Raw genomic sequence first — 26,295 nt, forward strand, 5'->3', positions numbered from 1 at the left:
ATGTATTGGACTCTCCCTCTATGGCTTTCTGGCACCGTACACTGCGCCGACAGCTGTCTGGTAACACAGAGCGGAGAAAAATATTAGTGCTTTTTAAACATGCACTTGGATGCAGAGAGCGCTTACGTTACACTAACTGCCCCCAGCAAAAAATGACACTGAAGGCTGAACTGAGGCTTTGTAGTGCACTATGCAGTTGAGATTCACCTCTAGTCCCACAGGCCACGCAGTAATGTGCACTGGGTTACAAGCAGACGTAAAAAAGGAGTCCTTTTTAAAAATTAGTTTTTTTTCCAATGCATTGCAGGCAATGGAGCGTGTATTGGACTCTCCCTCTATGGCTGTCTGGCACCATACTCTGCGCCGGCAGCTGTCTGGTAACACAAAGTGGAGAAAAATATTAGTGCTTTTTAAACGTGCACTTGGAGGCAGAGAGCGCTTACGTTACACTAACTGCACCCAGCAAAAAATGCTGAGGTACTACAACTCCCAGAAACCACGGAGTTAAATGCACAGGTAGACAGGATTCCACACTACCACTGTCCCTGCCTCACCAATACTTCCCCTATACTACTTAGTACAGACTGCTGCCTGAGAACGCTATAGCTGTAATGGGGCTGCACGCCCGATATGCCAAAAAAAAAAAAAGGCAAACTACTCCCAGCACCCACAACAGTAGTGCACTAGGTGAGCTGTGGCCCTAAGAAGGACCGTTGGGGTTCTTGTAGACGCTAACACTGTCCCTATAGCAGCAGCATCAGCAGCACTTTCCCTGATCTCTCCCAGTGTGTGTCTGTGGCGAGCCACGGGCGGGGCTGATTTAAATTCTCGGGGGTCACTTGATCTTGCCAGCCACTCACTGCAGGGGGGTGGGATTGGGCTGGAACGTCACAGGAGGAAGTTGTAATGCCTTCCCTGTGTTTCTATTGGCCAGAAAAGGGCGCAAATTTCTCAGGGAAGGAAATGTAATGGAGTCGAGTGCCGCGTGGTGCTCGTCTCGAGTAACGAGCATCTCGAACAGCCTAATACTCGAATGAGCATCAAGCTCGGACGAGTGCGCTCGCTCATCTCTAGTGGTATGTCAGTAGCAAAGGAAAAGTCAAAGATGCTATAGGATGTTTACAGGAGGAAAATGGTGAATTGGTAAAAAATGCTGTTGAGAAGGCCGAACTTTTAAATTCCTATTTTGTATCTGTTTTCTCTCAGAAAGTAAATGTAACACCAGCTGTTCTTTTCTGTGCTATTGGGAGAATAAGAAAAATACAGGCTATCTATGAGCAGAGAGATGGTGAGGGAACATTTAGCTGACTTACATGAAGCCAAGTCTCCAGGTCCAGATGAATTATATCCTAGGATACTGAAGGAAGCAACAGAGGTAATTGCTGAACCACTCACCATAATCTTTGACAATTCCTAGAGAACAAGAGAAGTCCTAGAAGATTGAAGAAGGGCAAATGTTGTCCCTATCTTCAAAAAGAGAAGAATATGGATCAAATAAACTAGAGGCCTATGAGTCTGACTTGTATACAGGGAAGGATCTTTGAAGAAAAATTATTTAAAAAAGCAACGAGCCTGTAAGTACTTGGATGAGAATGGAGCAATTATCCAGAGCCAAAATGGGTTTGTAACAAACAAGTCATACCAGACAAGCATAATTTCCTTCGACTGGGTTGATCAGGGAAATACGGTAGATATAGCATATATTGACTTTAGTAAAGCATTTGACAAAGTATTTCATACCATCCTTATTGAAAAAATGATCAAATATGGGATTGACAAGGCAACTGTTAGGTGGATTCACAACTGGCTGAGTGATTGTACTCAAAGAGTGGTCATAAATGGCTGCACATCCAAGTGGAAGAATGCCTCAAGTTGGGTCCAGTGTTGTTCAACATTTTTTGAACTGATCAAATTTGCCAATGACACAAACGTAGGAGGGATGGCTAAGACTGGAGAAGAGAAAGAGAGGATTCAAAAAGATCTAGAAAAGCTTGAACAGTGGGTGGCGACTGAAAGGGGTTGTCTCGCGAAATCAAGTGGGGTTATACACTTCTGTATGGCCATATTAATGCACTTTGTAATATACATCGTGCATTAAATATGAGCCATACAGAAGTTATTCACTTACCTGCTCTGTTGCTAGCGTCCTCGTCTCCATGGTTCCGTCTAAATTCGCTGGCAGCTTGCTTTTTTAGACGCGCTTGCGCAGTCCGGTCTTCTCCTCTCTGCACGAGCCGCTTCAGTGTGCTCGACGCTACAGCTCTTCTGCGCATGTGCAGACGAGCTGTCACTGCTCGGGAGCGCGCTGGAGCGGCCATTCTGTACCATCCTCTGTTAGAGGAAGGTGCAGAGCCGCCCAGCTGTCCCGAGAAGCCGCCCAGCTGTCCTGCCGTCCTGCCGCCCAGGTAAGTGATGGGCCGGGGGGGCTGTCGCTGTGCCGGGGGTGGGGGGGGGCTGTCGCTGTGCCGGGGGGGGGGCTGCTGCTGTGTAGGGGGGGCTGTCGCTGTGCCGGGGGGGCTGCCGCTGGGCCGGGGGGCTGCCGCTGTGTCGGGGGGGGGCTGCCGCTGTGCCGGAGGGGGGACTGTCGCTGTGCTGGGGGGGGGGCTGCCGCTGGGCCGGGGGGGGGGCTGCGCCGGTTACCTGCTGCCTGGCGGTGGGTGACTGTGTGCCGTGGTCGGCCGTGTTCAATCCAGGGGTCCGGTCGGCGGCTGCGGGGCATCTGGTTGTCAGGGAGACACAGCTGGTAGCGTCTCGGGAGCGCGCACGTCGGGCTACAGCAAGCGATGGGAAAAGAGCCGGCGGCCATCTTGGGAAAATTTTTATAAGTTGCTGAAACGCTGGAACTGTAAGTACAAACCAGCTAGAAAAGTCATTTACAGGGGGGCTTAGTAATGTATGCTTAATTAGGGGGACTGGGCAAAAAAAAAAATTCACTGCTTCCTCGAGACAACCCCTTTAACGTAGTGGTATTTAACATAGAGAACTGCAAGGTCCCACATCTGGGCAAGAAAAATGAAAAAAGCATATTCAGAATGGGAGGAATTAAGCTAAGCAGCAGCACATGTGAAAAAGACTTGGGTATACTAATAGATCATAGACTGAACATGAGTCAACAGTGTGATGCAGCAGCAAAACAGCCAAACATAATTCTGTGATGTTTTAAGAGAAGCATAGAGGATAGATCCCATGAGGTAATTATCCCCCTCTACTCTTCCTTGGTCAGACCTTATCTGGGATACTGTCTCCAGTTCTGGGCACCCCAATTAAAAAAATAAAAACATTGACAAACTGGAGAAAAGTTCAGAGAAGAGTTACCAAGATGGTGAGTGGTCTGCAAATCATGTCCTATGTGGAACAGTTAAATGATTTGGGAATGTTTAGCTTGCAGAAGAGAAGGCTGGGAAGAGACCTAATAGCTATCTACAAATATCTGAAGGGCTGTCACAGTGCAAAAGAATTAGCCCTATTCTCATTTGCACAAGAAAAACCTAGAAGCAATGGGATGAAACTGAAAGGGAGGAGACACAGATTAGATATCCACTATTGTATTATACTGCATCCTGACAGGCGGTTTATCAAGCCATGCCACATGCCCCATTCAAAGGGTTAACAGCCTCAACCAGTGCTCATGGTGATTACCGATGTTATAGGTGGTATCAGCTATCACAGACAGCCATCACCTGCATTGTATGGAGCAGGATCAGTTCCAGATTCTGTTCTCTACAAACCCCAAACCCTCAGGACATAACTACGTCCCGTAGCGTTAAGCATTTAAGCTGAAGCAATATACGTGCACAAAGTTATAATTTTCATTTGATTGTTTGATTTAGGATTGCAGTTGTGTCCCCCCTTATCTTTCCTCTTTGCTGGATATGTTCAGAAATGTTTGTCACAAGATGATCAGCCATTCAACTAATGGTTTTGAGATACTGTACGTTATCAAAAGATCTCTATTTATATCTCTTGTTGTCACCAGTGGTTGTGATGTGCATTGCAGAATTCAAGGGTTTTTCTAGCAAGTCATGGTATTGTATTTAGGTGATTTCCTAAGAAATTGCAACTTTTGACAAAATTAAAGCTAAAGTAATGGTGGACATATCTGTATATGCAGTACCTGGTAATATCTGAGAAAGAAGAGCCACTTTCATCAGACCTATAGAGAAAAAAGAGAGTAGTTTTAGAAACATTGTGAACAAAGAAAAAAGTCCAATGATAAAGGCAGTATAAACTGTTAGTATTACAACATCTTACTTATCCAATACATTCACTGCAGACTGGTTGCTTGTTAGGCGAGAAAAGACATTCTTGTCACTACGCAGACGCATCAGAGGTGACGAAGGTGGTATGAGATGGGAATCTGAACCTCTAAGAAGAAATTTTGTAAATATCAGTGGAGAAAATGTGACATAGCACAATGTAGAGGGTTACTACAATAGCATTTAAATAAAACATGTAAAAATAAGAATATTTTACTATACCTATGTATGAGATTTCATTCCAGTCATTATGAAGCTATATACCTGGTATTTTTTGTTCTGAATGTCATGCTATTGGGTTTCTTTCAAAACAAATAGTACCAGGATGCAGCAGAGAACCAAAGTAGAACTCGTATGTAAATTAGATTTGTATCTTTTGCATATTGGCTCAAATAAATCAAGCTTTTGGAATTATAGCAAAACAGGCACATACAGAGCATACCTTTCTCACTAGGGAGTAATGTTTATCAAATCACAGCTAACAATTATAAACATACTAGTTTACCTGTCGTGCGTTGCTACAAAGACACATACATACATTAGTTTTTATATATCTAGATAACAACCAATCACAGCGCAGCTTTCATGTTACCTCAGGTTTATAATATATGACACCCAATCACAGCGCAGCTTTCATGTTATCTCAGCAGTAACAACCAATCACAGTGCAACTTTTATTCTGCCTCAGCAATATTAAAAATAGCAACCAATCACAGCGCAGCATTCATTTTACCTCAGCGGTATAATATATAGCAACCAATCACAGCACAGCTTTCATGTAACCTCAGTAATATAAGTAGCAACCAATCACAGCACAGCTTTCATGTTGCCTCAGCAGTATAAGAAATAGCAACCAATCACAGCACAGTTTTCATTTTACCTCAGCATTCTCAATATGCAGCAATTGTCTTGCGAAACGTTCGGCGTATGCATAATTTTGTAGTTGAACACACTTGCTCGTAATGCCTTTTGCTTTTGTGCTTGAGATGGAAATTAAATGATCTTTGTCTGGGGGGCATAACTGTCGACGATGCTCGCACGCACGCCAGCTATCATAGGATAGTTGCACTATGCCAGTAATCTTCCCAGGAGTGTACTCAACAACTTCCCAAAGTTTCAAGGTAATTGGGTGAATGGTGTAGTAATGCATAAAGGACAGACAGACAGACATACATTCATTTTTATATATATAGATGACATCAGGAAGTGAGAGAATTAGATTCCGTACGTAAAATTTGGATGCTAATTCTTTTGCGCTTAGAATTGAAAAATTGAATTGGGACCCATTAGATTTTCCTATTTATGACATAATCAATGCTCGTGCCAAATTTCAAGTTTTAATGACATCGGGAAGTGAGAGAATTAAATTCGGTACATAAAATTTGGACGCTAATTCTTTTGCGCTTAGAATTGAATAATCCAGTTGGGACCCATTAACTTTTCATACTTATGACATAATCAATGCTCGTGCCAAATTTCAAGTTTCTATGACATTGGAAAGTAAGAGAATTAGATTCCGTATGTAAAATTTGGACGCTAATTCTTTGGCACTTAGAATTGAATAATCGAGTTGGGACCCATTAACTTTTCCTATGTATGGCATAATCAATGCTCATGCCAAATTTCAGGTTTCCATGACATTGGGAAGTGAGAGAATTAGATTCTGTACGTAAAATTTAGATGCTAATTCTTTTGCGCTTAGAATTGAAAAATTGAATTGGGACCCATTAGATTTTCCTATTTATGGCATAATCAATGCTCGTGCCAAATTTCAAGTTTCTATGACATTGGGAAGTGAGAAAATTAAATTCTGCACGTAAAATTTGGACGCTAATTCTTTGGCGCTTAGAATTGAATAACCGCGTTGGGACCCATAAACTTTTCCTATTTATGATATAAATAATGCTCGTGCCAAATTCCATCGGGAAGTGAGAGAATTAGATTCCATACATAAAATTTGGACGCTAATTGTTTTGCGCTTAAAATTGAATAATCGAGGTTGTACCCATTACATTTTCCTATTTATGATATAATCAATGCTCATGCCAAATTTCAAGTTTTTATGACATCGCGAAGTGAGAGAATTAGATTCCATACATAAAATTTGGACGCTAATTGTTTTGGGCTTAGAATTGAATAATCGAGTTTGTACCCATTACATTTTCCTATTAATGACATAATCAATGCTCGTGCCAAATTTCAAGTTTCTATGACATTGGGATGTTAGAAAATTAGATTCCGTACGTACAATTTGGACGCTAATTCTTTGGCCCTAGAATTGAATAATCGAGTTGGGACCCATTAGCTTTTCCTATTTATGACATAATCAATGCTCGTGCCAAATTTCAAGTTTCTATGACATTGGGAAGTGAGAAAATTAAATTCTGCACGTAAAATTTGGACGCTAATTCTTTGGCGCTTAGAATTGAATAATCGCATTGGGACCCATAAACTTTTCCTATTTATGATATAAATAATGCTCGTGCCAAATTCCATTGGGAAGTGAGAGAATTAGATTCCATACATAAAATTTGGACGCTAACTGTTTTGCGCTTAAAATTGAATAACCGAGTTGGGACCCATTAGCTTTTCCTATTTATGACATAATCAATGCTCGTGCCAAATTTCAAGTTTTAATGACATCGGGAAGTGAGAGAATTAAATTCCGTACATAAAATTTGGACGCTAATTCTTTTGCGCTTAGAATTGAATAATCCAGTTGGGACCCATTAACTTTTCCTACTTATGACATAATCAATGCTCGTGCCAAATTTCAAGTTTCTATGACATTGGAAAGTAAGAGAATTAGATTCCTTATGTAAAATTTGGACGCTAATTCTTTGGCACTTAGAATTGAATAATCGAGTTGGGACCCATTAACTTTTCCTATTTATGACATAATCAATGCTCGTGCCAAATTTCAAGTTTCTATGACATTGAGAAGTGAGAAAATTAAATTCTGCACGTAAAATTTGGACGCTAATTCTTTGGCGCTTAGAATTGAATAACCGCGTTGGGACCCATAAACTTTTCCTATTTATGATATAAATAATGCACGTGCCAAATTCCATTGCGAAGTTAGAGAATTAGATTCCATACATAAAATTTGGACGCTAATTCTTTTGCGCTTAAAATTGAATAATCGAGGTTGTATCCATTACATTTTCCTATTTATGACATAATCAATGCTCGTGCCAAATTTCAAGTTTCTATGACATTGGGATGTCAGAAAATTAGATTCCGTACGTACAATTTGGACGCTAATTCTTTGGCGCTTAGAATTGAATAATCGCGTTGGGACCCATAAACTTTTCCTATTTATGATATAAATAAAGCTTGTGCCAAATTCCATCGGGAAGTGAGAGAATTAGATTCCATACATAAAATTTGGATGCTAATTGTTTTGCGCTTAAAATTGAATAATCGAGTTTGTACCCATTACATTTTCCTATTTATGATATAATCAATGCTCATGCCAAATTTCAAGTTTTTATGACATCCCGACGTGAGAGAATTAGATTCCGTACGTAAAATTTGGACGCTAATTGTTTTGGGCTTAGAATTGAATAATCGAGTTTGTACCCATTACATTTTCCTATTAATGACATAATCAATGCTCGTGCCAAATTTCAAGTTTCTATGACATTGGGATGTTAGAAAATTAGATTCCGTACGTACAATTTGGACGCTAATTCTTTGGCCCTAGAATTGAATAATCGAGTTGGGACCCATTAGCTTTTCCTATTTATGACATAATCAATGCTCGTGCCAAATTTCAAGTTTCTATGACATTGGGAAGTGAGAAAATTAAATTCTGCGCATAAAATTTGGACGCTAATTCTTTGGCGCTTAGAATTGAATAATCGCATTGGGACCCATAAACTTTTCCTATTTATGATATAAATAATGCTCGTGCCAAATTCCATTGGGAAGTGAGAGAATTAGATTCCATACATAAAATTTGGACGCTAACTGTTTTGCGCTTAAAATTGAATAACCGAGTTGGGACCCATTAGCTTTTCCTATTTATGACATAATCAATGCTCGTGCCAAATTTCAAGTTTTAATGACATCGGGAAGTGAGAGAATTAAATTCCGTACATAAAATTTGGACGCTAATTCTTTTGCGCTTAGAATTGAATAATCCAGTTGGGACCCATTAACTTTTCCTACTTATGACATAATCAATGCTCGTGCCAAATTTCAAGTTTCTATGACATTGGAAAGTAAGAGAATTAGATTCCTTATGTAAAATTTGGACGCTAATTCTTTGGCACTTAGAATTGAATAATCGAGTTGGGACCCATTAACTTTTCCTATTTATGACATAATCAATGCTCGTGCCAAATTTCAAGTTTCTATGACATTGAGAAGTGAGAAAATTAAATTCTGCACGTAAAATTTGGACGCTAATTCTTTGGCGCTTAGAATTGAATAACCGCGTTGGGACCCATAAACTTTTCCTATTTATGATATAAATAATGCTCGTGCCAAATTCCATTGCGAAGTGAGAGAATTAGATTCCATACATAAAATTTGGACGCTAATTCTTTTGCGCTTAAAATTGAATAATCGAGGTTGTACCCATTACATTTTCCTATTTATGACATAATCAATGCTCGTGCCAAATTTCAAGTTTCTATGACATTGGGATGTCAGAAAATTAGATTCCGTACGTACAATTTGGACGCTAATTCTTTGGCGCTTAGAATTGAATAATCGCGTTGGGACCCATAAACTTTTCCTATTTATGATATAAATAAAGCTTGTGCCAAATTCCATCGGGAAGTGAGAGAATTAGATTCCATACATAAAATTTGGATGCTAATTGTTTTGCGCTTAAAATTGAATAATCGAGTTTATACCCATTACATTTTCCTATTTATGATATAATCAATGCTCATGCCAAATTTCAAGTTTTTATGACATCCCGAAGTGAGAGAATTAGATTCCGTACGTAAAATTTGGACGCTAATTGTTTTGGGCTTAGAATTGAATAATCGAGGTTGTACCCATTACATTTTCCTATTAATGACATAATCAATGCTCGTGCCAAATTTCAAGTTTCTATGACATTGGGATGTCAGAAAATTAGATTCCGTACGTACAATTTGGACGCTAATTCTTTGGCGCTTAGAATTGAATAATCGCGTTGGGACCCATAAACCTTTCCTATTTATGATATAAATAAAGCTTGTGTCAAATTCCATTGGGAAGTGAGAGAATTAGATTCCATACATAAAATTTGGACGCTAATTCTTTTGCGCTTAAAATTGAATAATCGAGGTTGTACCCATTACATTTTCCTATTTATGACATAATGAATGCTCGTGCCAAATTTCAAGTTTCTATGACATTGGGATGTCAGAAAATTAGATTCCGTACGTAAAATTTGGACGCTAATTCTTTGGCGCTTAGAATTGAATAACCGCGTTGGGACCCATAAACTTTTCCTATTTATGATATAAATAAAGCTTGTGCCAAATTCCATCGGGAAGTGAGAGAATTAGATTCCATACATAAAATTTGGATGCTAATTGTTTTGCGCTTAAAATTGAATAATCGAGTTTGTACCCATTACATTTTCCTATTTATGATATAATCAATGCTCATGCCAAATTTCAAGTTTTTATGACATCGCGAAGTGAGAGAATTAGATTCCGTACGTAAAATTTGGACGCTAATTGTTTTGGGCTTAGAATTGAATAATCGAGTTTGTACCCATTACATTTTCCTATTAATGACATAATCAATGCTCGTGCCAAATTTCAAGTTTCTATGACATTGGGATGTTAGAAAATTAGATTCCGTACGTACAATTTGGACGCTAATTCTTTGGCACTTAAAATTGAATAATTGAGTTGGGACCCATTACCTATTCCTATTTATGAAATAATCAATGCTCGTGCTAAATTTCAAGTTTCTATGACATTGGGAAGTGAGAGAATTAGATTCCGTACGTAAAATTTGGACGCTAATTCTTTTGCCCTAGAATTGAATAATCGAGTTGGGACCCATTAGCTTTTCCTATTTATGACATAATCAATGCTCGTGCCAAATTTCAAGTTTCTATGACATTGGGAAGTGAGAAAATTAAATTCTGCACGTAAAATTTGGACGCTAATTCTTTGGCGCTTAGAATTGAATAATCGCGTTGGGACCCATAAACTTTTCCTATTTAGGATATAAATAATGCTCGTGCCAAATTCCATTGGGAAGTGAGAGAATTAGATTCCATACATAAAATTTGGACGCTAACTGTTTTGCGCTTAAAATTGAATAACCGAGTTGGGACCCATTAGCTTTTCCTATTTATGACATAATCAATGCTCGTGCCAAATTTCAAGTTTTAATGACATCGGGAAGTGAGAGAATTAAATTCCGTACATAAAATTTGGACGCTAATTCTTTTGCGCTTAGAATTGAATAATCGCGTTGGGACCCATAAACTTTTCCTATTTATGATATAAATAAAGCTTGTGCCAAATTCCATCGGGAAGTGAGAGAATTAGATTCCATACATAAAATTTGGACGCTAATTGTTTTGCGCATAAAATTGAATAATCGAATTGGGACCCATTAGCTTTTCCTATTTATAACATAATCAATGCTCGTGCCAAATTTCAAGTTTTAATGACATCGGGAAGTGAGAGAATTAAATTCCGTACATAAAATTTGGACGCTAATTCTTTTGCGCTTAGAATTGAATAATCCAGTTGGGACCCATTAACTTTTCCTACTTATGGCATAATCAATGCTCGTGCCAAATTTCAAGTTTCTATGATATTAGGAAGTGAGAAAATTAGATTCCGTATGAAAAATTTGGGCGCTAATTTTTTGGCGCTTAGAATTAAATAATTGAGTTGGGACCCATTAACTTTTCCTATTTATAAAATAATCAATGCTCGTGCTAAATTTCAAGTTTCTATGACATTGGGAAGTGAGAGAATTAGATTCCGTACGTAAAATTTGGACGCTAATTCTTTGGCGCTTAGAATTGAATAATCGAGTTGGGACCCATTAGCTTTTCCTATTTATGACATAATCAATGCTCGTGCCAAATTTCAAGTTTCTATGACATTGGGAAGTGATAAAATTAAATTCTGCACGTAAAATTTGGACGCTAATTCTTTGGCGCTTAGAATTGAATAACCGCGTTGGGACCCATAAACTTTTCCTATTTATGATATAAATAATGCTCGTGCCAAATTCCATTGGGAAGTGAGAGAATTAGATTCCATACATAAAATTTGGACGCTAATTCTTTTGCGCTTAAAATTGAATAATCGAGGTTGTACCCATTACATTTTCCTATTTATGACATAATCAATGCTCGTGCCAAATTTCAAGTTTCTATGACATTGGGATGTCAGAAAATTAGATTCCGTACGTACAATTTGGACGCTAATTCTTTGGCGCTTAGAATTGAATAATCGCGTTGGGACCCATAAACTTTTCCTATTTATGATATAAATAAAGCTTGTGCCAAATTCCATCGGGAAGTGAGAGAATTAGATTCCATACATAAAATTTGGATGCTAATTGTTTTGCGCTTAAAATTGAATAATCGAGTTTGTACCCATTACATTTTCCTATTTATGATATAATCAATGCTCATGCCAAATTTCAAGTTTTTATGACATCGCGAAGTGAGAGAATTAGATTCCGTACGTAAAATTTGGACGCTAATTGTTTTGGGCTTAGAATTGAATAATCGAGTTTGTACCCATTACATTTTCCTATTAATGACATAATCAATGCTCGTGCCAAATTTCAAGTTTCTATGACATTGGGATGTTAGAAAATTAGATTCCGTACGTACAATTTGGACGCTAATTCTTTGGCATTTAAATTTTATACTTGAGTTGGGACCCATTACCTATTCCTATTTATGAAATAATCAATGCTCGTGCTAAATTTCAAGTTTCTATGACATTGGGAAGTGAGAGAATTAGATTCCGTACGTAAAATTTGGACGCTAATTCTTTTGCCCTAGAATTGAATAATCGAGTTGGGACCCATTAGCTTTTCCTATTTATGACATAATCAATGCTCGTGCCAAATTTCAAGTTTCTATGACATTGGGATGTTAGAAAATTAGATTCTGCACGTAAAATTTGGACACTAATTCTTTGGCGCTTAGAATTGAATAATCGCGTTGGGACCCATAAACTTTTCCTATTTATGATATAAATAATGCTCGTGCCAAATTCCATTGGGAAGTGAGAGAATTAGATTCCATACATAAAATTTGGACGCTAACTGTTTTGCGCTTAAAATTGAATAACCGAATTGGGACCCATTAGCTTTTCCTATTTATGACATAATCAATGCTCGTGCCAAATTTCAAGTTTTAATGACATCGGGAAGTGAGAGAATTAAATTCCGTACATAAAATTTGGACGCTAATTCTTTTGCGCTTAGAATTGAATAATCCAGTTGGGACCCATTAACTTTTCCTACTTATGACATAATCAATGCTCGTGCCAAATTTCAAGTTTCTATGACATTGGAAAGTAAGAGAATTAGATTCCGTATATAAAATTTGGACGCTAATTCTTTGGCACTTAGAATTGAATAATCCAGTTGGGACCCATTAGCTTTTCCTATTTATGACATAATCAATGCTCGTGCCAAATTTCAAGTTTCTATGACATTGGGAAGTGAGAAAATTAAATTCTGCACATAAAATTTGGACGCTAATTCTTTGGCGCTTAGAATTGAATAACCGCGTTGGGACCCATAAACTTTTCCTATTTATGATATAAATAATGCTCGTGCCAAATTCCATTGGGAAGTGAGAGAATTAGATTCCGTACGTAAAATTTGGACGCTAATTGTTTTGGGCTTAGAATTGAATAATCGAGTTTGTACCCATTACATTTTCCTATTAATGACATAATCAATGCTCGTGCCAAATTTCAAGTTTCTATGACATTGGGATGTTAGAAAATTAGATTCCGTACGTACAATTTGGACGCTAATTCTTTGGCACTTAAATTTTATAATTGAGTTGGGACCCATTACGTATTCCTATTTATGAAATAATCAATGCTCGTGCTAAATTTCAAGTTTCTATGACATTGGGAAGTGAGAGAATTAGATTCCGTACGTAAAATTTGGTCGCTAATTCTTTTGCCCTAGAATTGAATAATCGAGTTGGGACCCATTAGCTTTTCCTATTTATGACATAATCAATGCTCGTGCCAAATTTCAAGTTTCTATGACATTGGGAAGTGAGAAAATTAAATTCTGCACGTAAAATTTGGACACTAATTCTTTGGCGCTTAGAATTGAATAATCGCGTTGGGACCCATAAACTTTTCCTATTTATGATATAAATAATGCTCGTGCCAAATTCCATTGGGAAGTGAGAGAATTAGATTTCATACATAAAATTTGGACGCTAACTGTTTTGCGCTTAAAATTGAATAACCGAGTTGGGACCCATTAGCTTTTCCTATTTATGACATAATCAATGCTCGTGCCAAATTTCAAGTTTTAATGACATCGGGAAGTGAGAGAATTAAATTCCGTACATAAAATGTGGACGCTAATTCTTTTGCGCTTAGAATTGAATAATCCAGTTGGGACCCATTAACTTTTCATACTTATGACATAATCAATGCTCGTGCCAAATTTCAAGTTTCTATGACATTGGAAAGTAAGAGAATTAGATTCCGTATGTAAAATTTGGACGCTAATTCTTTGGCACTTAGAATTGAATAATTGAGTTGGGACCCATTAACTTTTCCTATTTATGACATAATCAATGCTCGTGCCAAATTTCAAGTTTCTATGACATTGGGAAGTGAGAAAATTAAATTCTGCACGTAAAATTTGGACGCTAATTCTTTGGCGCTTAGAATTGAATAACCGCGTTGGGACCCATAAACTTTTCCTATTTATGATATAAATAATGCTTGTGCCAAATTCCATTGGGAAGTGAGAGAATTAGATTCCATACATAAAATTTGGACGCTAATTCTTTTGCGCTTAAAATTGAATAATCGAGGTTGTACCCATTACATTTTCCTATTTATGACATAATCAATGCTCCTGCCAAATTTCAAGTTTCTATGACATTGGGAAGTCAGAAAATTAGATTCCGTACGTACAATTTGGACGCTAATTCTTTGGCGCTTAGAATTGAATAACCGCGTTGGGACCCATAAACTTTTCCTATTTATGATATAAATAAAGCTTGTGCCAAATTCCATCGGGAAGTGATAGAATTAGATTCCATACATAAAATTTGGACGCTAATTGTTTTGCGCTTAAAATTGAATAATCGAGTTGGGACCCATTAGCTTTTCCTATTTATGACATAATCAATGCTCGTGCCAAATTTCAAGTTTTAATGACATCGGGAAGTGAGAGAATTAAATTCCGTACATAAAATTTGGATGCTAATTCTTTTGCGCTTAGAATTGAATAATCCAGTTGGGACCCATTAACTTTTCCTACTTATGACATAATCAATGCTCGTGCCAAATTTCAAGTTTCTATGACATTGGAAAGTAAGAGAATTAGATTCCGTATGTAAAATTTGGACGCTAATTTTTTGGCACTTAGAATTGAATAATCGAGTTGGGACCCATTAACTTTTCCTATTTATGACATAATCAATGCTCGTTCCAAATTTCAAGTTTCTATGACATTGGGAAGTGAGAAAATTAAATTCTGCACGTAAAATTTGGACGCTAATTCCTTGGCGCTTAGAATTGAATAACCGCGTTGGGACCCATAAACTTTTCCTATTTATGATATAAATAATGCTCGTGCCAAATTCCATTGGGAAGTGAGAGAATTAGATTCCATACATAAAATTTGGACGCTAATTCTTTTGCGCTTAAAATTGAATAATCGAGGTTGTACCCATTACATTTTCCTATTTATGACATAATCAATGCTCGTGCCAAATTTCAAGTTTCTATGACATTGGGATGTCAGAAAATTAGATTCCGTACAGACAATTTGGACGCTAATTCTTTGGCGCTTAGAATTGAATAATCGCGTTGGGACCCTTAAACTTTTCCTATTTATGATATAAATAAAGCTTGTGCCAAATTCCATCGGGAAGTGAGAGAATTAGATTCCATACATAAAATTTGGACGCTAACTGTTTTGCGCTTAAAATTGAATAACCGAGTTGGGACCCATTAGCTTTTCCTATTTATGACATAATCAATGCTCGTGCCAAATTTCAAGTTTTAATGACATCGGGAAGTGAGAGAATTAAATTCCGTACATAAAATTTGGACGCTAATTCTTTTGCGCTTAGAATTGAATAATCCAGTTGGGACCCATTAACTTTTCCTACTTATGACATAATCAATGCTCGTGCCAAATTTCAAGTTTCTATGACATTAGGATGTCAGAAAATTAGATTCCGTACGTACAATTTGGACGCTAATTCTTTGGCGCTTAGAATTGAATAATCGCGTTGGGACCCATAAACTTTTCCTATTTATGATATAAATAAAGCTTGGGCCAAATTCCATCGCGAAGTGAGAGAATTAGATTCCGTACGTAAAATTTGGACGCTAATTGTTTTGGGCTTAGAATTGAATAATCGAGTTTGTACCCATTACATTTTCCTATTAATGACATAATCAATGCTCGTGCCAAATTTCAAGTTTCTATGACATTGGTATGTTAGAAAATTAGATTCCGTACGTACAATTTGGACGCTAATTCTTTGGCGCTTAAAATTGAATAATTGAGTTGGGACCCATTACCTATTCCTATTTATGACATAATCAATGCTCGTGCTAAATTTCAAGTTTCTATGACATTGGGAAGTGAGAGAATTAGATTCCGTACGTAAAATTTGGACGCTAATTCTTTTGCCCTAGAATTGAATAATCGAGTTGGGACCCATTAGCTTTTCCTATTTATGACATAATCAATGCTCGTGCCAAATTTCAAGTTTCTATGACATTGGGAAGTGAGAAAATTAAATTCTGCACATAAAATTTGGACGCTAATTCTTTGGCGCTTAGAATTGAATAATCGCGTTGGGACCCATAAACTTTTCCTATTTATGATATAAATAATGCTCGTGCCAAATTCCATCGGGAAGTGAGAGAATTAGATTCCATACATAAAATTTGGACGCTAATTCTTTGACGCTTAAAATTGAATAATCGAGGTTGTACCCATTACATTTTCCTATTTATGACATAATCAATGCTCGTGCCAAATTTCAAGTTTCTATGACATTGGGATGTCAGAAAATTAGATTCCGTACGTACAATTTGGACGCTAATTCTTTGGCGCTTAGAATTGAATAATCGCGTTGGGACCCATAAACTTTTCCTATTTATGATATAAATAAAGCTTGTGCCAAATTCCATCGGGAAGTGAGAGAATTAGATTCCATACATAAAATTTGGACGCTAACTGTTTTGCGCTTAAAATTGAATAACCGAGTTGGGACCCATTAGCTTTTCCTATTTATGACATAATCAATGCTCGTGCCAAATTTCAAGTTTTAATGACATCGGGAAGTGAGAGAATTAAATTCCGTACATAAAATTTGGACGCTAATTCTTTTGCGCTTAGAATTGAATAATCCAGTTGGGACCCATTAACTTTTCCTACTTATGACATAATCAATGCTCGTGCCAAATTTCAAGTTTCTATGACATTGGAAAGTAAGAGAATTAGATTCCGTATGTAAAATTTGGACGCTAATTCTTTGGCACTTAGAATTGAATAATCGAGTTGGGACCCATTAACTTTTCCTATGTATGGCATAATCAATGCTCATGCCAAATTTCAGGTTTCCATGACATTGGGAAGTGAGAGAATTAGATTCTGTACGTAAAATTTAGATGCTAATTCTTTTGCGCTTAGAATTGAAAAATTGAATTGGGACCCATTAGCTTTTCCTATTTATGGCATAATCAATGCTCGTGCGAAATTTCAAGTTTTTATGACATTGGGAATTGAGAAAATTAGATTCCATTCGTAAAATTTGGACGCTAATTATTTTGCTCTTTGAATAAAAAAATCGAGTTGGGACACATTAACCTTTCCTATTTATTACATAATCAATGCTTGTGCAAAATTTCAAGTTTCTATGATATTGGGAAGTGAGAAAATTAGATTCCGTATGAAAAATTTGGGCGCTAATTTTTTGGCGCTTAGAATTAAATAATCGAGTTGGGACCCATTAACTTTTCCTATTTATAAAATAATCAATGCTCGTGCTAAATTTCAAGTTTCTATGACATTGGGAAGTGAGAGAATTAGATTTCGTATGTAAAATTTGGACGCTAATTCTTTGGCGCTTAGAATTGAATAATCGAGTTGGGACCCATTAGCTTTTCCTATTTATGACATAATCAATGCTCGTGCCAAATTTCAAGTTTCTATGACATTGGGAAGTGAGAAAATTAAATTCTGCACGTAAAATTTGGACGCTAATTCTTTGGCGCTTAGAATTGAATAACCGCGTTGGGACCCATAAACTTTTTCTATTTATGATATAAATAATGCTCGTGCCAAATTCCATCGGGAAGTGAGAGAATTAGATTCCATACATAAAATTTGGACGCTAATTATTTTGCGCTTAAAATTGAATAATCGAGTTTGTACCCATTACATTTTCCTATTTATGATATAATCAATGCTCATGCCAAATTTCAAGTTTTTATGACATCGCGAAGTGAGAGAATTAGATTCCGTACGTAAAATTTGGACGCTAATTGTTTTGGGCTTAGAATTGAATAATCGAGTTTGTACCCATTACATTTTCCTATTGATGACATAATCAATGCTCGTGCCAAATTTCAAGTTTCTATGACATTGGGATGTTAGAAAATTAGATTCCGTACGTACAATTTGGACGCTAATTCTTTGGCACTTAAAATTGAATAATTGAGTTGGGACCCATTACCTATTCCTATTTATGAAATAATCAATGCTCGTGCTAAATTTCAAGTTTCTATGACATTGGGAAGTGAGAGAATTAGATTCCGTACGTAAAATTTGGACGCTAATTCTTTTGCCCTAGAATTGAATAATCGAGTTGGGACCCATTAGCTTTTCCTATTTATGACATAATCAATGCTCGTGCCAAATTTCAAGTTTCTATGACATTGGGAAGTGAGAAAATTAAATTCTGCACGTAAAATTTGGACGCTAATTCTTTGGCGCTTAGAATTGAATAACCGCGTTGGGACCCATAAACTTTTCCTATTTATGATATAAATAATGCTTGTGCCAAATTCCATTGGGAAGTGAGAGAATTAGATTCCATACATAAAATTTGGACGCTAATTCTTTTGCGCTTAAAATTGAATAATCGAGGTTGTACCCATTACATTTTCCTATTTATGACATAATCAATGCTCGTGCCAAATTTCAAGTTTCTATGACATTGGGATGTCAGAAAATTAGATTCCGTACGTACAATTTGAACGCTAATTCTTTGGCGCTTAGAATTGAATAACCGCGTTGGGACCCATAAACTTTTCCTATTTATGATATAAATAAAGCTTGTGCCAAATTCCATCGGGAAGTGAGAGAATTAGATTCCATACATAAAATTTGGACGCTAATTGTTTTGCGCTTAAAATTGAATAATCGAGTTGGGACCCATTAGCTTTTCCTATTTATGACATAATCAATGCTCGTGCCAAATTTCAAGTTTTAATGACATCGGGAAGTGAGAGAATTAAATTCCGTACATAAAATTTGGACGCTAATTCTTTTGCGCTTAGAATTGAATAATCCAGTTGGGACCCATTAACTTTTCCTACTTATGACATAATCAATGCTCGTGCCAAATTTCAAGTTTCTATGACATTGGAAAGTAAGAGAATTAGATTCCGTATGTAAAATTTGGACGCTAATTTTTTGGCACTTAGAATTGAATAATCGAGTTGGGACCCATTAACTTTTCCTATTTATGACATAATCAATGCTCGTGCCAAATTTCAAGTTTCTATGACATTGGGAAGTGAGAAAATTAAATTCTGCACGTAAAATTTGGACGCTAATTCTTTGGCGCTTAGAATTGAATAACCGCGTTGGGACCCATAAACTTTTCCTATTTATGATATAAATAATGCTCGTGCCAAATTCCATTGGGAAGTGAGAGAATTAGATTCCATACATAAAATTTGGACGCTAATTCTTTTGCGCTTAAAATTGAATAATCGAGGTTGTACCCATTACATTTTCCTATTTATGACATAATCAATGCTCCTGCCAAATTTCAAGTTTCTATGACATTGGGATGTCAGAAAATTAGATTCCGTACAGACAATTTGGACGCTAATTCTTTGGCGCTTAGAATTGAATAATCGCGTTGGGACCCTTAAACTTTTCCTATTTATGATATAAATAAAGCTTGTGCCAAATTTCATCGGGAAGTGAGAGAATTAGATTCCGTACATAAAATTTGGACGCTAACTGTTTTGCGCTTAAAATTGAATAACCGAGTTGGGACCCATTAGCTTTTCCTATTTATGACATAATCAATGCTCGTGCCAAATTTCAAGTTTTAATGACATTGGGAAGTGAGAGAATTAAATTCTGTACATAAAATTTGGACGCTAATTCTTTTGCGCTTAGAATTGAATAATCGCGTTGGGACCCATAAACTTTTCCTATTTATGATATAAATAAAGCTAGTGCCAAATTTCATCGGGAAGTGAGAGAATTAGATTCCATACATAAAATTTGGATGCTAATTGTTTTGCGCTTAAAATTGAATAATCGAGTTTGTACCCATTACATTTTCCTATTTATGATATAATCAATGCTCATGCCAAATTTCAAGTTTTTATGACATCGCGAAGTGAGAGAATTAGATTCCGTACGTAAAATTTGGACGCTAATTGTTTTGGGCTTAGAATTGAATAATCGAGTTTGTACCCATTACATTTTCCTATTAATGACATAATCAATGCTCGTGCCAAATTTCAAGTTTCTATGACATTGGGATGTTAGAAAATTAGATTCCGTACGTACAATTTGGACGCTAATTCTTTGGCACTTAAATTTTATACTTGAGTTGGGACCCATTACCTATTCCTATTTATGACATAATCAATGCTCGTGCCAAATTTCAAGTTTCTATGACATTGGGAAGTGAGAAAATTAAATTCTGCACGTAAAATTTGGACACTAATTCTTTAGCGCTTAGAATTGAATAATCGCGTTGGGACCCATAAACTTTTCCTACTTATGATATAAATAATGCTCGTGCCAAATTCCATTGGGAAGTGAGAGAATTAGATTCCATACATAAAATTTGGACGCTAACTGTTTTGCGCTTAAAATTGAATAACCGAGTTGGGACCCATTAGCTTTTCCTATTTATGACATAATCAATGCTCGTGCCAAATTTCAAGTTTTAATGACATCGGGAAGTGAGAGAATTAAATTCCGTACATAAAATTTGGACGCTAATTCTTTTGCGCTTAGAATTGAATAATCCAGTTGGGACCCATTAACTTTTCATACTTATGACATAATCAATGCTCGTGCCAAATTTCAAGTTTCTATGACATTGGAAAGTAAGAGAATTAGATTCCGTATGTAAAATTTGGACGCTAATTCTTTGGCACTTAGAATTGAATATTCGAGTTGGGACCCATTAACTTTTCCTATTTATGACATAATCAATGCTCGTGCCAAATTTCAAGTTTCTATGACATTGGAAAGTAAGAGAATTAGATTCCGTATGTAAAATGTGGACGCTAACTCTTTGGCACTAAGAATTGAATATTCGAGTTGGGACCTATTAACTTTTCCTATTTATAAAATAATCAATGCTCGTGCTAAATTTCAAGTTTCTATGACATTGGGAAGTGAGAGAATTAGATTCCGTACGTAAAATTTGGACGCTAATTCTTTGGCGCTTAGAATTGAATAATCGAGTTGGGACCCATTAGCTTTTCCTATTTATGACATAATCAATGCTCGTGCCAAATTTCAAGTTTCTATGACATTGGGAAGTGATAAAATTAAATTCTGCACGTAAAATTTGGACGCTAATTCTTTGGCGCTTAGAATTGAATAACCGCGTTGGGACCCATAAACTTTTCCTATTTATGATATAAATAATGCTCGTGCCAAATTCCATTGGGAAGTGAGAGAATTAGATTCCATACATAAAATTTGGACGCTAATTCTTTTGCGCTTAAAATTGAATAATCGAGGTTGTACCCATTACATTTTCCTATTTATGACATAATCAATGCTCGTGCCAAATTTCAAGTTTCTATGACATTGGGATGTCAGAAAATTAGATTCCGTACGTACAATTTGGACGCTAATTCTTTGGCGCTTAGAATTGAATAATCGCGTTGGGACCCATAAACTTTTCCTATTTATGATATAAATAAAGCTTGTGCCAAATTCCATCGGGAAGTGAGAGAATTAGATTCCATACATAAAATTTGGATGCTAATTGTTTTGCGCTTAAAATTGAATAATCGAGTTTGTACCCATTACATTTTCCTATTTATGATATAATCAATGCTCATGCCAAATTTCAAGTTTTTATGACATCGCGAAGTGAGAGAATTAGATTCCGTACGTAAAATTTGGACGCTAATTGTTTTGGGCTTAGAATTGAATAATCGAGTTTGTACCCATTACATTTTCCTATTAATGACATAATCAATGCTCGTGCCAAATTTCAAGTTTCTATGACATTGGGATGTTAGAAAATTAGATTCCGTACGTACAATTTGGACGCTAATTCTTTGGCACTTAAATTTTATAATTGAGTTGGGACCCATTACGTATTCCTATTTATGAAATAATCAATGCTCGTGCTAAATTTCAAGTTTCTATGACATTGGGAAGTGAGAGAATTAGATTCCGTACGTAAAATTTGGTCGCTAATTCTTTTGCCCTAGAATTGAATAATCGAGTTGGGACCCATTAGCTTTTCCTATTTATGACATAATCAATGCTCGTGCCAAATTTCAAGTTTCTATGACATTGGGAAGTGAGAAGATTAAATTCTGCACGTAAAATTTGGACACTAATTCTTTGGCGCTTAGAATTGAATAATCGCGTTGGGACCCATAAACTTTTCCTATTTATGATATAAATAATGCTCGTGCCAAATTCCATTGGGAAGTGAGAGAATTAGATTTCATACATAAAATTTGGACGCTAACTGTTTTGCGCTTAAAATTGAATAACCGAGTTGGGACCCATTAGCTTTTCCTATTTATGACATAATCACTGCTGGTGCCAAATTTCAAGTTTTAATGACATCGGGAAGTGAGAGAATTAAATTCCGTACATAAAATTTGGACGCTAATTCTTTTGCGCTTAGAATTGAATAATCCAGTTGGGACCCATTAACTTTTCATACTTATGACATAATCAATGCTCGTGCCAAATTTCAAGTTTCTATGACATTGGAAAGTAAGAGAATTAGATTCCGTATGTAAAATTTGGACGCTAATTCTTTGGCACTTAGAATTGAATAATTAAGTTGGGACCCATTAACTTTTCCTATTTATGACATAATCAATGCTCGTGCCAAATTTCAAGTTTCTATGACATTGGGAAGTGAGAAAATTAAATTCTGCACGTAAAATTTGGACGCTAATTCTTTGGCGCTTAGAATTGAATAACCGCGTTGGGACCCATAAACTTTTCCTATTTATGATATAAATAATGCTTGTGCCAAATTCCATTGGGAAGTGAGAGAATTAGATTCCATACATAAAATTTGGACGCTAATTCTTTTGCGCTTAAAATTGAATATTCGAGGTTGTACCCATTACATTTTCCTATTTATGACATAATCAATGCTCGTGCCAAATTTCAAGTTTCTATGACATTGGGATGTCAGAAAATTAGATTCCGTACGTACAATTTGGACGCTAATTCTTTGGCGCTTAGAATTGAATAACCGCGTTGGGACCCATAAACTTTTCCTATTTATGATATAAATAAAGCTTGTGCCAAATTCCATCGGGAAGTGAGAGAATTAGATTCCATACATAAAATTTGGACGCTAATTCTTTTGCGCTTAGAATTGAATAATCCAGTTGGGACCCATTAACTTTTCCTACTTATGACATAATCAATGCTCGTGCCAAATTTCAAGTTTCTATGACATTGGAAAGTAAGAGAATTAGATTCCGTATGTAAAATTTGGACGCTAATTCTTTGGCACTTAGAATTGAATAATCGAGTTGGGACCCATTACATTTTCCTATTAATGACATAATCAATGCTCGTGCCAAATTTCAAGTTTCTATGACATTGGGATGTTAGAAAATTAGATTCCGTACGTACAATTTGGACGCTAATTCTTTGGCGTTTAAAATTGAATAATTGAGTTGGGACCCATTACCTATTCCTATTTATGACATAATCAATGCTCGTGCTAAATTTCAAGTTTCTATGACATTGGGAAGAGAGAGAATTAGATTCCGTACGTAAAATTTGGACGCTAATTCTTTTGCCCTAGAATTGAATAATCGCGTTGGGACCCATAAACTTTTCCTATTTATGATATAAATAATGCTCGTGCCAAATTCCATCGGGAAGTGAGAGAATTAGATTCCATACATAAAATTTGGATGCTAATTGTTTTGCGCTTAAAATTGAATAATCGAGTTTGTACCCATTACATTTTCCTATTTATGATATAATCAATGCTCATGCCAAATTTCAAGTTTTTATGACATCGCGAAGTGAGAGAATTAGATTCCGTACGTAAAATTTGGACGCTAATTGTTTTGGGCTTAGAATTGAATAATCGAGTTTGTACCCATTACATTTTCCTATTAATGACATAATCAATGCTCGTGCCAAATTTCAAGTTTCTATGACATTGGGATGTTAGAAAATTAGATTCCGTACGTACAATTTGGACGCTAATTCTTTGGCACTTAAATTTTATAATTGAGTTGGGACCCATTACCTATTCCTATTTATGAAATAATCAATGCTCATGCTAAATTTCAAGTTTCTATGACATTGGGAAGTGAGAGAATTAGATTCCGTACGTAAAATTTGGTCGCTAATTCTTTTGCCCTAGAATTGAATAATCGAGTTGGGACCCATTAACTTTTCATACTTATGACATAATCAATGCTCGTGCCAAATTTCAAGTTTCTATGACATTGGAAAGTAAGAGAATTAGATTCCGTATGTAAAATTTGGACGCTAATTCTTTGGCACTTAGAATTGAATAATTGAGTTGGGACCCATTAACTTTTCCTATTTATGACATAATCAATGCTCGTGCCAAATTTCAAGTTTCTATGACATTGGGAAGTGAGAAAATTAAATTCTGCACGTAAAATTTGGACGCTAATTCTTTGGCGCTTAGAATTGAATAACCGCGTTGGGACCCATAAACTTTTCCTATTTATGATATAAATAATGCTTGTGCCAAATTCCATTGGGAAGTGAGAGAATTAGATTCCATACATAAAATTTGGACGCTAATTCTTTTGCGCTTAAAATTGAATAATCGAGGTTGTACCCATTACATTTTCCTATTTATGACATAATCAATGCTCGTGCCAAATTTCAAGTTTCTATGACATTGGGATGTCAGAAAATTAGATTCCGTACGTACAATTTGAACGCTAATTCTTTGGCGCTTAGAATTGAATAACCGCGTTGGGACCCATAAACTTTTCCTATTTATGATATAAATAAAGCTTGTGCCAAATTCCATCGGGAAGTGAGAGAATTAGATTCCATACATAAAATTTGGACGCTAATTGTTTTGCGCTTAAAATTGAATAATCGAGTTGGGACCCATTAGCTTTTCCTATTTATGACATAATCAATGCTCGTGCCAAATTTCAAGTTTTAATGACATCGGGAAGTGAGAGAATTAAATTCCGTACATAAAATTTGGATGCTAATTCTTTTGCGCTTAGAATTGAATAATCCAGTTGGGACCCATTAACTTTTCCTATTTATGACATAATCAATGCTCGTGCCAAATTTCAAGTTTCTATGACATTGGGAAGTGAGAAAATTAAATTCTGCACGTAAAATTTGGACGCTAATTCTTTGGCGCTTAGAATTGAATAACCGCGTTGGGACCCATAAACTTTTCCTATTTATGATATAAATAATGCTCGTGCCAAATTCCATTGGGAAGTGAGAGAATTAGATTCCATACATAAAATTTGGACGCTAATTCTTTTGCGCTTAAAATTGAATAATCGAGGTTGTACCCATTACATTTTCCTATTTATGACATAATCAATGCTCGTGCCAAATTTCAAGTTTCTATGACATTGGGATGTCAGAAAATTAGATTCCGTACAGACAATTTGGACGCTAATTCTTTGGCGCTTAGAATTGAATAATCGCGTTGGGACCCTTAAACTTTTCCTATTTATGATATAAATAAAGCTTGTGCCAAATTCCATCGGGAAGTGAGAGAATTAGATTCCATACATAAAATTTGGACGCTAACTGTTTTGCGCTTAAAATTGAATAACCGAGTTGGGACCCATTAGCTTTTCCTATTTATGACATAATCAATGCTCGTGCCAAATTTCAAGTTTTAATGACATCGGGAAGTGAGAGAATTAAATTCCGTACATAAAATTTGGACGTTAATTCTTTTGCGCTTAGAATTGAATAATCCAGTTGGGACCCATTAACTTTTCCTACTTATGACATAATCAATGCTCGTGCCAAATTTCAAGTTTCTATGACATTGGAAAGTAAGAGAATTAGATTCCGTATGTAAAATTTGGACGCTAATTCTTTGGCACTTAGAATTGAATAATCGAGTTGGGACCCATTACATTTTCCTATTAATGACATAATCAATGCTCGTGCCAAATTTCAAGTTTCTATGACATTGGGATGTTAGAAAATTAGATTCCGTACGTACAATTTGGACGCTAATTCTTTGGCGTTTAAAATTGAATAATTGAGTTGGGACCCATTACCTATTCCTATTTATGACATAATCAATGCTCGTGCTAAATTTCAAGTTTCTATGACATTGGGAAGAGAGAGAATTAGATTCCGTACGTAAAATTTGGACGCTAATTCTTTTGCCCTA

At 36.2% G+C, this 26,295-nt stretch overlaps 1 protein-coding gene across 1 annotated transcript in view; it reads right to left on the reverse strand.

Annotated features, from left to right (window-relative positions):
* Positions 1 to 26,295, reverse strand: part of LOC136626544 (kinesin-like protein KIF21B) — a 2,048,083-nt gene that overhangs the window by 458,148 nt on the left and 1,563,640 nt on the right. The window contains 2 exon segments of the mRNA XM_066601598.1: positions 4,115 to 4,153; positions 4,252 to 4,365. Coding sequence (XP_066457695.1) covers positions 4,115 to 4,153; positions 4,252 to 4,365 — 153 coding nt within the window.

The sequence above is a fragment of the Eleutherodactylus coqui genome, chromosome 4 (genome assembly GCF_035609145.1).
Source record: "Eleutherodactylus coqui strain aEleCoq1 chromosome 4, aEleCoq1.hap1, whole genome shotgun sequence".
Lineage (NCBI taxonomy): Eukaryota > Metazoa > Chordata > Amphibia > Anura > Eleutherodactylidae > Eleutherodactylus > Eleutherodactylus coqui.